The following is a 14,491-nucleotide window of genomic DNA, read 5'->3' on the forward strand; positions in this document are numbered from 1 at the left end:
TAAGCTATTGTTTTTATTACATTATATGATACAAAAACTAAAATGTTTCTCTGAGTCATTGGTTTGAAAGAATAGTCTACGGTACAATCCATTCTTCCAGTCAATGGCAGGCTTCATTTAGCAAGATATCATCCATCACAGGTCTACATGAATATCATCACAATGTCTTTGCATTATGGTAATCACCATGGTTATTTGTTTAGCAAAGAGTTTTTTAAACAGGTATAAAGTTGCCAATGTTGAATATGGGGCAGGAGGAGGAAGAGGAAGAGAAAGAAAATACAGTTTTCTGGTGAATATCTGAGACTGTCTATTCTTTTTAAGTATGGAAGTGGCAACGCTTTTCAATATTTTAAATAGTCTGGCCTAAACAGTATCAATAATAGTTTAAATCAAAGTATTCATGAAGTTAACCATGTTTTTTAAGTCCCTAACAGAGTTTTTCAAAGAAACAGCATGAAGTAATAACATGAATCTGAAGTTCCCTCAAGTTTCTCAAAATAAATGTATAAAATTAATTTGTTACTAATAATAAATGTATATATCTCCATGTGGAGGTATGAAAGGGGGAAATATGCAATCCCAACACTCTCCCAGACAATCCACTACACTAATCGAGGTAGTTCCAGGACAGACCTTTCTTAAAGAGAAACCTTATCATCTCCCACAGAGACAGAACACTATGTTGAGAAGAATGAAGCAATTCACTCACCTGACTGTTTTCTCTTTTCCACGTTGAGTACACAGAACTAGACACATCTTTTATTGTGCATGTCACTGTGAATTCTTCCCCTTCCCTAAGAAGATAGCTTGCTTTGGAAACAGACACAACAGGCACAGCTTTGAAGGCTAGAATGAAAAGAAATGTGGCCCCTCAAATAATTTGTTGTATTATAGCATGAAATTTTGATTTACCATTTCTCCTCAAATGTGTACAGCTTACTTTGTCATCTTTTAAATAAAATACAAAGCATGGTGCTAACCTATCTGTACTACTTGCATATCTGAAGGTATCAGCAATTAAATCATGCCTCCTTCAAGTACATTGAGTGAAAATAACAGAAATGCCCACTGTGAGATTATAATGCTTCTGGAAAATGCTTTTTCAAAACCAAGAGAAGCCCTAGCATAGGGAAGCTGCTTTAATCTTTACTTCAGACAACCTTGATGGTGTCATGAGGATGTGACGAACAACTACTTATATTCTTTCAAGCAAACAGGCATCTTTCTCATGCAAATCCTACCCTGCTCACTTCTGGAAATCCCAGGCTTTAAATAATCAAATTTTCCCTAATTTCAATAAGTATACTTTTTCAAAAGCCTTAGTAAAAACTGTACTCAATAGCTGAATGTCAGCTGGTGTTGAATTAGATGATCCCTGAGATTTAAAACCTAGATTATCTTCCAGCTAACGAAATATTCTACATAATGGCACAACAATAACAAGTTCCACAGTCAACTGGAATTTTCCTTCTCAGATCTCAAACAGTTTGAGAATGCATTGCAATTGATCAGCTGAAGGGAAAGCCAATTCACATGTCAATAGTAAATCAAAGAATGAATCATCTGCATGCTAATCTTTTCAACCAACATAATTGAAGCTGCCCAATGGGTTTCTCTTGGAAGGAATACTTGATGCAATTATGAAACTTTGGGCTGACTTAAGTCAGTCCAGTCTAAATGCCAATCGATGGCAGATACATTCGCCTCTATGAGAGGCAGTTGTGGAACCGCCACACGGGGTCAGGACCATGAAATAAACAAACTCAAAAGCAGATGACATTTTTTGAAGCTGGGGGAACTATGAAGAGCCAGCTCCCTGACTGACTACACTAAGGTGGACCAACGAGAAGAGAAGTCTTCCTTAGGTAAGTGAGTTCTCAACTCCCAGAAGCAGATACGAAACAGCCAGTACCTGGCCTCACTTTCAGGATGAACTTGTCCGACAGCACTGACTTGCCCTCCTGGTCCGCGGAACAATGCAGACAGAGCCGATGGTAGGCGCGTTTCACGCTTTTGATCGTGATGCCAGCCTTGGGGTCAGGAACAAACCTCAAGTCCTTGGGAAGAGGCTTCCCCTGGCACCCCTTGAGGGAATAACTGGTCACTTCTGGGTCTGTGAGAGGACAGCGGACCAGTGTGTCATTGTCTTCTTTCCCATACAAGGAGCGGTCAACAAGGAAAAGCTTGGCAGGATCTGTAGAAGCGCATATCCAAAATTAGTAGTTGGAATGGCTGGTCACAGACACTGAAAACACTTTGTAAAAGATCTAATATGTTGCCTTTCATGACTAGTGGCGCAAATGGCTGCTTTTTTCTGTGTAAACAAAAGCAAAATTTATCCATCTAGTACTATTGAGAATTAACATTTATTAAACGCTTTCCATGTATCACACACTAAGCTTGGACACCATTACACTTAATCTCATTTAATCTTCAAATTGCCCCTCCCGTGATCAGTACTATCATTATAGCCATTTCATAGATGAAACTGCACCGTCATAAAAGCAACCCTCCTAAAGTGACATGACCTGGAAATGGCTGATTGGAACTCAAACCCAGGTCCAACAGAGAGCAGCATTTGAGCTCTTAAAACTTTGGGAAAACTTTATTACAACTCCAGGGATCATCCGCCAATAAGCCAGTGTGATGATTCCTAGTGAGAGCAGGAAAGGCTTCCTCCTTCTAACCCCTCGGTGCAGGGCCCTTTCCAGGGTTTCCCGTCTTCAGAGTCTTTCAGATTCTAAAGAGAATCCAGAAAACTCTCACCAGGCCACCTAGTACCCATGATAGGTGAGCCTCACTCGATTGATATTCCTCTGAAGAAACATGCAAATGTAACTTCTGGAAATCAAATGATTTCAAATGCACAAGGGGAGCTTGTGAGTTTCAGGAATGCTGTGACAAATACCGTAGCCCGCCAGGACGCTTGTGAGTGAAAGTGAACGCTATCAGTCTTTATGACAGGACACCAGGCACAGACTGGGAGTGGCTCAGGCTGACTGGGGCCTCACAGAAGCCAGACAAACCTAATTCCGTATACACAATGTGCTGACACCCTCTACAGTGTAATGATAATACAGATACATGTTTAGGCCCACAGATTACATTTAAAATCTGTTTTTAAACTATCCTTTCCATCTGAAAATCAGGTGTTTCACAAACATGAACTTGACATCATTGAAATAGGTTTGTGTTTTATCCTTAACCTTGACCAATTTTGAAAAAAAGTTTTCCAAGATAAATTACGCATCTCCCAGCCTTACTAATTTATTCTGCAAATAAATGACTTCATGATGGTTGAACTATGTATGGTCCCAGGCCATAGCTAGTTACTGTTCTATCTACTCTTTGTAGGTCACTTGAGTCTAGCTCCTACAACGATGCTCCACCTTCCTTCATTGCCTTAACACAGATTACTTAAATATTCAAACATCTTACATTTGTTATAATTAAGGATAGTTCCAAGACACAGAAGATGACTTTCCCTATGAAGAAAGTCTGTGAGCCCTGTTAGAGTGATTTAACTAATTCAACAGTTTTCCTCATTTACTCAACTGTCATGCTACTTCATCACCACCTGGAAATTGCAGAATGCCTTCCTGAATGTAAAGGACAGCACATGGGTTAGCTCAGCAATTACAGAAGCATGCCCTGAGGCGAAGTGGTGACTTACCAGGGTATATCTCTTTGCAGCTACCTACTTAGGAAAGAACAACTGATAAAGCGGAGAGGCACAGTCAAGCTTTAGAGTCAGCTTTATTCGCTCCTGATGGAGCATGTTAGAATTTGTACCATCCGGGCTCCCTAACAATTATGTAAGGAAGACAAGACAGAATGGATCATCTTATCCAAATACTGTAGTAAGGAACTGAACTCAGGAGGCACCTACGATCTCCAATCTAGAATAAAAGTATCCATTATTCATTCGTAATACCATGGATAAGGCCTCTCACTCCGGCCTGTTTCAAAGACAGCCCTAGTCTAGGGACACTGAGAACTAGAAAACAGGACTCTATTTCTCCTCCCGTCACTTGGATATGCCCCATAAACTGTCAGTGGATCAGTTTTTACATCAACTACAAGATACACTGCTGCCCAGCATGCCCATTCTTGACAAGCCTATTAAAATCATAGACAAATCACTGAACTTGTCATAGGAAATGAGGCATAGAACTCCAACTACCATATTTATTTTTCTTTTGTTTATAAGAGGTCACAATGTTTTCTATGGATAACTCTACAAAGAACCCATGACAGACATGGGATGTTTAGCTGACCAAGTTATTTTTCTGAAATTTACTCCTTAAGAGTGGGCCACATCTTTTGAAGTGTCGGTCTGGTTAGGCCTTGAGAGGCCTTTGGTTCCCTGAAGTGTTTTTACTAAGTGGGAGTATCTAGTATCTCAAGGCATTAAAATGCAGCTCTCCCAAAGGGCCTAATTGATTCTCAGGGTTTACTCAAAGCACCAGCACAAATGGGCTAAACCTACTGTGATCTCATTAGGAAAAGTATCACAGTCCTACAGTCCTGCAGTCCTCCAGCTGGGGTCATACCCAAAGCCACTATGTATCATATCAAAAGATGGGGGAGAACAGTAAAGAAACATGTGTTTTAGGCTTCCTAGACCCAGCCAGAAATATTTTATCTATGGCTCAGTGATCCATATGTCATCCAAAATTAAGAGCAGGATATTAAATTCTCGAAAGCACAGCATCGCAGAAAGCCAAGCATTTACCTCTAACAAACACATAAATGGAACTGCTTAAGCCGTGTTTGTTGGTGCACGTGTATTTGCCGGTGTTGGTGGCCTCTGCCTTTTCTGTGATCCATTCATTCTGCTTATTCTCATTCGTTTCATCCAGGATCTCAAAAGTCCATTTGACAAAGCCTGGATCAATGCACAACAGCCTAATCTCGTTGCCCACGCGGACTATTAACTCTGATTTTGCTGGATGGATGGATGGTGGAGACGGTTCCCCTGGACTCACAGATGGTTGAGAAGAGCCTGCCAAGAAAAACAGAATCGTGTTGAGTATGATCGTCTTCCTTGGCGAAATAAAGCACTTCTTCCAATACTGAGTTCCATCTTCTGTGTACTCTACAATAAAAATAGGACAAAGCTGCCCTGCTATTTATGGTTGAAAAGAGAGTTCTGCCTAAAATTTCTTAAGTTCATCTGGAAAATTAAGTTATTTTCTCCAACCCTCAATGAATCCTGAGGGTCACATTTGGTCCCCAAGCCAGGATGTGCTGGATGCCACAGCCTTCTCTGGGTTAAACATACAACTGGGTCAAGTTTTCATTCTGAATATGGGCCATCTTCGCAGTGTGGCCATGCAGACACCTAGCTTAGAATACAACAGAAACAAAACCTCACACTATGGTGGGCGGGGAACTACTGGCCTGTCACTCTCTTTGGCAGAACGTACATGACCATGACATAGAATAGCTTTTCCTTAAAACTGTGTGAATTCAGTGATTTCTATATAATTCCCTTTACATGGCAATGTTCAGCAGAAGGAGAACCATTCACAAATCTCTAAATACTAAGGCAGAAAATGATACACCTGTTTTAACACCCTAATGCCTAAATAGGTTTCCTAGATAGGAAACTATTTAGTTTATAAAGATGCAAACTTTAGGCTCTGAATATGAAACCTGAACTCTAGAAATTTTACAACAGCCAATTCATCCAGTCATGCATGCCGCCATGTAATCAAATACCTATTCATTATCATCTACAAAAGCACCATGATAGATGCTGGGGAAAAGTTCATGCTAGTGTGAGGCATGATCCTCACATATATTTCAGGGTTTAAAGAACAAACTGCTGGCCAGGTGCCGTGGCTCACGCCTGTAATCCCAGCACTTTGGGAAGCTGAGGTGGGAAGACTGCTTGAGCTCAGGAGTTCGAGACCAGCCTGGGCAACACAGTGAGACCGCCCCCCCAACACATCTACAAAAACTAGAAAAAACATTAGCTGGACATGGTAGTGGGCACCTGTATTCCCAGCTACATGGGAGGCTGAGGCGGTAGATCACTTAAGCCCAGGAGGTCGAGGCTGCAGCAAACTGTGATTGCGACACTGCACTCCAGCCTGAGTGACAGAGTGAGACTCTGTCTCTCTAAAAAAAAAAAAAAAAACAGAACAAACTACTGAAGTAAAACACAGCTATGAGATTTGCTGTCAATCTGAAGAAAAAGAAGAGGTGGGCTGGAGTGTAACCATATCATAACGGCAAAGGAGGAGAAGGAGAAGACGACAGCATGAAGAAAGGGCTGGCAGTGAGGTGAGCACAGAGCCTCTAGAGTCATTCAGAAACTGGCCTGGCTAAAAAACGGTACCTTGTGGAGCACGTGACAGGTGAGACTACATGGAGTGAAACCAGATCCACCAAGGGTTCTGAACTTCTGGGTGTAAATTCTGGGAATGTACCTCGGGACCCTGTAGATTCACTCCAGGTTTTTCAGCAGAGAAGTGACATGCACAGTGAAATCCCAGAGAATCAACTAGATTCAAAGAAGTGAGTGAAAAGTGCTAGTCGCAGGCAGAAGTAATGAGAACCTACAGTAAGGAATTCAGAATAAAGAGGAAAAGACACCATAGATTGTCAGAGGAAGGACATGTCAGTGGGATGAAAAAGCAAAAGGTTGACTCAGGGAGGACCTCAGTGAGGAGGCAGAAGGCAAGGTCTCCAGGTGAGGTGGGCTGGGGCAGTGTGATAACAAGACTCCCTGGGGGCTCTCAGTGACCTCTTGCAGAATGGTGAGGGGAATGGTTCAGGGAACGGTTCATGCACATCAGATTTATGTCCCCTGCCACCATATGCAACGTTGCAGATGACGACTGATCTGAGTGAGCCACACAAGTTCAGCATGGCTGAGGACAGGGGATGGGGGCATAGTCTGAGGGGAGGGGACGTGAGAGGTGTAATTTGCTCACAGGTACAACCTGGCTGGTAATGGGACTTCTCAGCAGTGGGTTGCTTATAACCTGGAATTCAGATGATGGTGGTCCAGTGACACCTTGTGAAGTTAAAAAACAAGATCAGATCATTAAAGAAACGGGTTTGAGGAACCAACCAAGCACTGATCTTAAAGGGATCTTCCAGCCAAGAGGGGGTAGGAAAGGGTCATGAGAGATTTAAGAAAAAGAACCACCAGGAAGAAAGGGGAGAGAGGCTAAGTGGCAAAGAAGTCAATGCAGTACAAAGTTTCAAAGAGAGGGTGGTGGCTCTAAGGGCAGATGCCACAGTAAGATGGCAGGAAATGAACAAAAGACCCCTAATCTGGTTACAAAGAGACCGCTGGAAATTCTAAAGTACAATTTCAGTTGAGTGGGAAGTGTCATTTGCTCCAGGGTTACAGGCTGCAAATGCAGAGCTCTCCCTTGGGTAGTTCTGGCAGTATAAGATGGAAATAGAGATCTGCAGCCGAACCAGGCTTAAAGGTAAAGAAAACAGGAGACCTTCTCACATGTGAGATAGAAAGAAGAGCACTTATGGGTAGGGACAGACTGAAGGTGCTTTATAGGAGGGTGGAAATTGCTTCCTGCAGGTGTGTGTATAGATGACCAGTCTCAATTCCTGTTTGTTAGCCAAATATTGCCTGTGGTGGCATCCACTGTAGGCCCATTATGTCAAGCAAAGTACAACCCAGATCAAAAGACAATAAGGCCAATTATAAACACTAAATATTATTAGGCACCAACAACGTGATAAAGGCTATAGAGTGAGACGCTGAGTCTGCTAGGTGCAGCATCTAAATGTGGCAGCAAGAATATGGACACGCAGTGGCCAGGATTATTTTCAGAGTTGTCCAGAGCACTAAATAATAAAAACAGAGGCAGCAATAAATAGAGACGTTATTTCTATTATTTATTCCTTTTAAAAAAGGAACAGTTCCCAATGAATGTGCATGATATTGATAGCAAATTTGACCCAATAATTCTTAAAGATTTATACTGCAATCTATTTCAATCAATTCCATTTTCTCATGGGTTGATCTGATGGATATAGATAATTACAATCCAGTCAAGGAAACATCCTTGACTTCCTGAGACACACCAGGCCAATGCAGCTAAGTCTAGCTGTGTGACACAGGCAAATCACCCTAACTCTGTGTCCAACTTTCCACACCTGGAAAATGAGGATAAAAATACCCTCATCTCATAGAATTCTTCTGAGAATCAGGTGAAGTAACACATGCAAGGAGATTAAAACAGGACTGGACAGTTTTTAATACATGCTATCATAGAAAAGCAGGAAAGCCTTTCAGCATACCAAGTGAGAGCTTGGCTCTTGAGTTAGGACTGTCTAGACTTGCATCTGGGCTCTGATACTAAGTGCGTAACCCTGGGGCAAGTTCCTACTCAACTCTGCCCTCAGTTTCTCATCTGTAAAGTGGGGATAGTAACAGTACTTATTTTATAAGGCTGTTATGTAAAGCTCTTAGAACTATGCTTGGGTACATGGAAAACACATAATGTCAGGCACACTTATTCCAGAAATGGAACTTCTTATTGGCCCTCCAGTCCAGACTCACCCACTTCCTATGTATGGGACGAGTTCCCATCATCTGCCAAACACGTTCCTACCTGACTTCCCCATCTCGGGCAGCACATCCTAGCATTCTTTCCTTCAGAGCCTCCTCCACACACCCTGTATCCCTTCCATTCCTGCTGTCCTACCCGAGACCAGCCAACTACTTCACAGAGCTAACATCCTCTCCTAAAAGACTCCTCGCCAGCCACCACCCACCCCACCCCAACTCATCCTCCCTCAAAGCTGAGGTCCAGCCTAAAACAATATCCTTTTTTTTTTTTTTTTTTTTAAAACAACTCCACCCCCAGCCTCTATACCACAACAGAGGCAGCAGCAGCTAACAGTAGCAGCTCTTACAACTTTAAAGGAACTGCTATGGGGTGAACTTCTAGCTGATTTCCCCAGACCCAACCTGCCTCTCCTTAGGCTGACTGGCTAAGGATCCTGAGAATATTCTTCATCCATTGTCATGCCCATCATTCTTTCTGCCTGTGTCCCTTGGACACGTCTTATCTTGCGTAAAGCCTCGCTGAAGACAGCCTCTTCATGGATGTTGTTCCCTAGCCACTCCATGTCGCGATAACCTGTCCTCACTAAATCTCACCAACAAAGGCAGTCTATCACTCATTTGCCTTGTACTGATGTTCAACTGTATCCATATCTCCTACACTCACTCCAAGGTCTTAGATCCTGCAGGTAAGGATCCTAAATCTTACTTTTCCCTCTAGCACAGTAATACAAACATTCTCTTCAATCCTGAACATATGAAAAAACAAAGAGAGGACAGGCTCCTAAACACCCAGTCCCTGTAACAGATGTCAACAGTCTACAGATCTATCCCCAAAAGATGACCCATGTCAATTCTGCTGCTCCACCAAGAAAAGCCTGGCTTCATTAAATCAAAAAGCCATGCATACCTCCAAATAGGGCCCTCTAAATTCAAGATCATGAGTTCATGCTTCACTTCTAGAGTTTTAAAAAATAATTAATTGCCACCAGAAGTATTCAGGGTTTTATTTTCAAAATAAACGATTTATAAACTCACATTATAAAATGAAAATAGGGCTTTTATTAGGGTGGGACTGCAATGTTTATTCTCTTTTTTAAATTGTGTTTAATATTGTTATAGTAGTCTCACAATTGTTAAAAACTGTAAAGATTTGTTTAAAAGAGTAGAGCTTCATATTAAGAGAATGCCTTTCAAAAAGGTATTCCAACTTAGCTTTGAAATTGCTCTGAAATTCCAAATTTTGAAAAGTGTGTGGTAGACAGCAAGTTCTTAACAAATGTTTGTTGAATTGTGTTTTATCTGCATCAGGACTTTTTGCATTAGCAAATGTACTTCCCCAATTATGTTTGGCTGAGGCTAATATTAAGGTTTGTTTTATGTTCCCTGAACATAGGTTAATTAATGAACCCAAAAAAAGGATAGCTGGCAAAACCCAACACTCTGGAGACCAGCTAGTACTATAAGGAATGATGGCTCTAAGCTAGGAACTCCAGAAACTATTCCATAAATACTTATTCAGTAAATACAGGTACTTGATAAGTGCTGAACCTAGAAAATGGCCTTTGCTTTCAAAGAGCTTTAAGGAGGAAGGGGACACTTAAGAACAGTCAACAATGCAAGATTTTAGTGGTAGTTCAAAAAAAAGAAATGCCAACAAACCCTCTGCTTATAACCTCTTCAGATACTTGCTATGTCTCCCTCATCACTAGTAGTATAAAATTCAACCAAAATAACTGAAAGCAGAAACTCAAACCCGTACTTGTACACCAATGTTCCCAGCAGTATTATTTACCATAGCCAAAAGGTGGAAACAACCCAAATGTGGTCCAATAACTTATGAATGGATAAAGTGTGGCATATACATACAATGGAATGTTACTCAGCCAAAAAAAAAAAAGTAGCACTCTATACATGCCGCACATGAATGAACCTTGCAAACAGTATGCTAGGTCAAATGTGCCAGACACAAAGGCATATTGTATGATACCAGTTATATGACGTACCTAGGATAGGCTAATTCACAGAGACAGAAAGTAGAACAGGTTACCAAGGTGTGGGGAGGGAGTACAGAGGGGGATGGACAGTTATTATTTAATAAGTTTCTGTTTGGGATATGAAGAAGTTCTGGAAATGGTTAGTGGTGATGGTTACACAACATTGTGAAGATACTTGGTGACACACAGAATTGGGGCGCTTAAAAATAGTACATCTTAAGTTACATGTATTTTACCGCAATTAGCTTTTTTAAAACTCAACAATTCTTTAATGCCCAGCTAAACCTAAAACTTGCCTCAGGTATCTGGACGCTTTTTTTAATCTCATCACACTGGCCTCTATTATTAGCCTCTGTGAACACCTCAATGTTGTTTTAAATCATGTCATTAAAAAATTAATTGCTTCACTATTTTTATTTAGTTTTTCTATACAGTTGAGCTTATACTAAATAAGCATTGGCAGGGGAAGGTCTTTTAACTCTCTGAGCGGAAAGACCTAGCTCTTATTTTAAACCACACTGACGCTGCCCAAGGCATTTTTAATGTCCAATGCTCTTAATTTCTTCTCTAGTGTATCTTTGCTCTTCTACTCATACCATGAGTCATGTGGTTTTATCCCCAAACCTGCTTATGGGAGTTGTATTTGATATTTTATTATGTATAAATTGTATGTATAAAGTGCACATTAAAGAAATGGGTAAAAAATGAGCGTGTGCTTACGGGGAGAAGGCTGCTAATTCTTCCATAACTAAGAAAGGCTTTCTACGGGTCGCTCAACTGAAGAAAGCCTACTATTGAATTAATGTGGCAAACATTAGCAAATCAGGGGAGGGCCTCCTTAGCGGGGGTTCTGCATTTGGATTGTTTCACAAGTACTCCATTTAAGGACACAAAAATAAGGAATCACAAATCCTGCACTGTGGGTGTGGTGTATGGAAAGAATGGCAGCTCAGAACTTTCCTGAGAAAGACCATCGCTCAACCAAAACTCAAAGAGGCGGCTTTGGACCTCCATCAAAAGATAGGCAACTGTCCATCTTCTGTTTTTAAGTAAAAATAAAATATTCAAGCACACCTGTAGTATTTTTTTAACACATCAATTCCCAGACTAGTTGAGACTGCAATTCTGGGCGCAGTGATCTGTGGAAGTAGGAGAGACCTGTTGATGGAGCCCAAGGGTGCTCCCAGGCAATTTCAGCAGTGGCTGGCCCAGGTCAACCATGACTGCAAGGTCTTTCTATCCTTCACAAAAGGCTAAAGCTCCAACAACTGGATTGATAGCTGAGGTTAAAAGTAAGGAAGTCCTTTCTAAACCTGTCTTCCTTTAGACACAGATATAAGGAACTAGATAAAATAATGGTGGGGAAGAAAAGAAAATCCACTACATTAGAGAGACCTATTCTAGTTTTGGGGAAGTAGAGCAGGAAGAACTGTGACTAGGGCACAGCCTGTGCATTGCAGTTCAACTACTCTTTGGTTCACATAGTGTTTAACCACAATTCGTAATAAAAAAGCTAATGATTTGTATATCATACTGTTTCTGATATACTTTTATATCCCCATAGGAATAAACTGGATGAAAACCAAGATGGAAGGATCCCAGTAATCGCCCACAACTCCCATGAGGCTTTACAAACAAAGAGATGATACTGGAAATAGCGTGCAGATGGGGGAGGGGGAGTATGAACTCAGTGAAAACCACACGAGTCCTCAAAATGCTCTTGCCCAGAAGTGAGGAGACTAAATCAACTCTGGATCACCCACATGAACCAAAGGAAGTCATGCAACAGAGTCCCAAAACTGTCCCTGTTCTACTGTGGGGAGCCCACTCCACCATCATCATTAAAGTGTGACCTTTCAACATGCATGTACTGTGTAACCGGAACGAGTGCTCATGGGGGAACTCACAGCCTTGTGCAAAGACAAACTGCTAATGAAATAAAAATATCAAGAGGTGATGCACATGCTACAGGCCTGTGCTGCCCAGAAGAATCATGAAAGGGTGGAGGGGAGAGCTGAGCCAGGAAGACTTTGTATATGTATTTGCATGTGTATGTGTTTCTACGTGTATTCAAGGAAAAGGAAGGCAAAGACAAAGTTCTCAAAGCATGAACGGGTGCAGGGCTTCAGGAAAAGCTAGTCCTATGGGGACGCCAACCCAACCAAGCTTTGAGCTCTCACAATCCAAAGTAAGGTCTCTGTCCAGTGCCAGGAATATGGCACGTGCTCAGTAAGTGCAGAGGGAAGGAATCTCCTACGGTACAGAAAATGCAAAGGGGCAGAAAGGAAAGAATGGTTAAATAATTTGTGGCATCACCCTACAGAGCAATGCTTTTTCACTGAGGATGTTTATTAGTCTTTTTTTTTTTTTTTTTTTTTTTTTTGGAGACGGGGTCTTGCTCTGTCGTTGCCGAGGCTGGAGTGCAGTGGCGCGATCTCGGCTCACTGCAGCCTCTGCCTCCTGGGCTCAAGCAATTCTCCCACCTCAGCCTCTCAAGTAGTTGGGATTACAGGGGTGCACCACCACACCCGGTTAATTTTTGCATTTTTAGTAGCAATGCGGTTTCACCATGTTGGCCAGTCTGGTCTTGAACTTTTGACTTCAGGTAATCCACCCGCCTCGGCCTCCCAAAGTTGATTATGAGACTTCTTGAAGGTCGATTTCACTCAGTGGTAAATAATTTTAAACAGTCTTTCATATTGTTTTACATATTGTAATATAGAAGGTAAAATCAAATATATTTTTTTCAGGAGGAAATTCATGAGTTTTCGAAGAAATTGAATTACTTTACAACTACACATTCCCAAACGTCCCACTCAAACCCCTGGTCCCTCCAATCTTTAAAAGTATTCCATGGAAAAGTTTGAGAGCATGCCTGGATGGATCACACTTTCTATTTCCAAAGATTTTTCTGGGTAAGAGAAAGTTCAGATCTATCTTTAATCCAGTAATACAGAGATTAAAGCACGTATATAGGCAGAACTCATGATTACAATCTGCTCAGGGCCAGGCGTGGTGGCTGACACCTGTAATCCTAGCACTTTGGGAGGCGGAGGCAGGCAGATCACTTGAGTCCAGGAGTTATAGACCAGCCTAGGCAATATGGTGAGACCCCATTTCTACAAAAAATACAAAAATTAGCCGGGTGTGGTGGCACACTCCTGTAGTTGCAGGTACTCAGGAGGCTGACGTTGGTGGATCACCTGAGCCCAAGAGGTCGAGGCTACAGTGAGCTGAGATTGTGCCACTGCACTCCAGCCTGAGGAGCAGAGTAAGGCCCCATTTCAAGAAAAACAAAAAACCTTCTCAGGTTTAGTCATGAGGTGAATGATAGGTAACTGTTGGACATCATTTCCTCCTTACCTTTCATTGTAATACTCCCACGTCCAGGCCTGAGAAACCAGTTCCCTTAGACAAAGCAAATTTCTGTTTAGCTGTTAAAAATTAAAGAAATGTTCTATCTGCATGCCAGGTCTCAGTACTGTATTATGTACATGATATTTAGTGATTTTACAGAATTTGGACAGTTTAAGGTTTCAAGCAATAGCACTATACCATTTTAAAATGATTAGCCATTTAAAATTCACAAAATAACAGACTTCATTACAGCATACTTAGTTTTTTTTTTTTTTTTTTTTTAAATAGCTCCTTAAGTATATTTCAAGGTTGGTCTAAAGATGATGAACTAATTGACACAGGGGAATCACAGAACAGAGAAATAAAGCTAAAGCTAGAGTGTCAGTAATTAATGGCAAACAAGGCTGGATCAGTAACAAAGCAAGCACTTCTGTAACATGTCCTCATTGATGAAATGGGAATTGAGCTCCTATCATTTGGCCTGGGAGTACAAAGAAGGGGCTCACAGCCCAGTGTGGAAGACAGACTCATCTGATTACCATACAATAAAGCAAGTATAGGCTAAAACACAGGGCAGAGTGTT

General features: G+C 41.5%; 1 protein-coding gene across 8 annotated transcripts in view; it reads right to left on the bottom strand.

Moving 5' to 3' along the window:
• KIT (KIT proto-oncogene, receptor tyrosine kinase) overlaps window positions 1–14,491 on the bottom strand; it is an 89,452-nt gene that overhangs the window by 46,492 nt on the left and 28,469 nt on the right. For all 8 annotated transcript variants that reach the window (XM_028847982.2, XM_015138653.3, XM_078001514.1 and 5 more), the window contains 3 exon segments: window positions 4,739–5,008; window positions 1,916–2,197; window positions 713–849 (listed from right to left, as the gene is read on the bottom strand). In XM_028847982.2, the coding sequence (XP_028703815.2) occupies window positions 713–849; window positions 1,916–2,197; window positions 4,739–5,008 (689 nt within the window).

This window comes from Macaca mulatta, chromosome 5, assembly GCF_049350105.2.
Source record: "Macaca mulatta isolate MMU2019108-1 chromosome 5, T2T-MMU8v2.0, whole genome shotgun sequence".
Taxonomy (NCBI): domain Eukaryota; kingdom Metazoa; phylum Chordata; class Mammalia; order Primates; family Cercopithecidae; genus Macaca; species Macaca mulatta.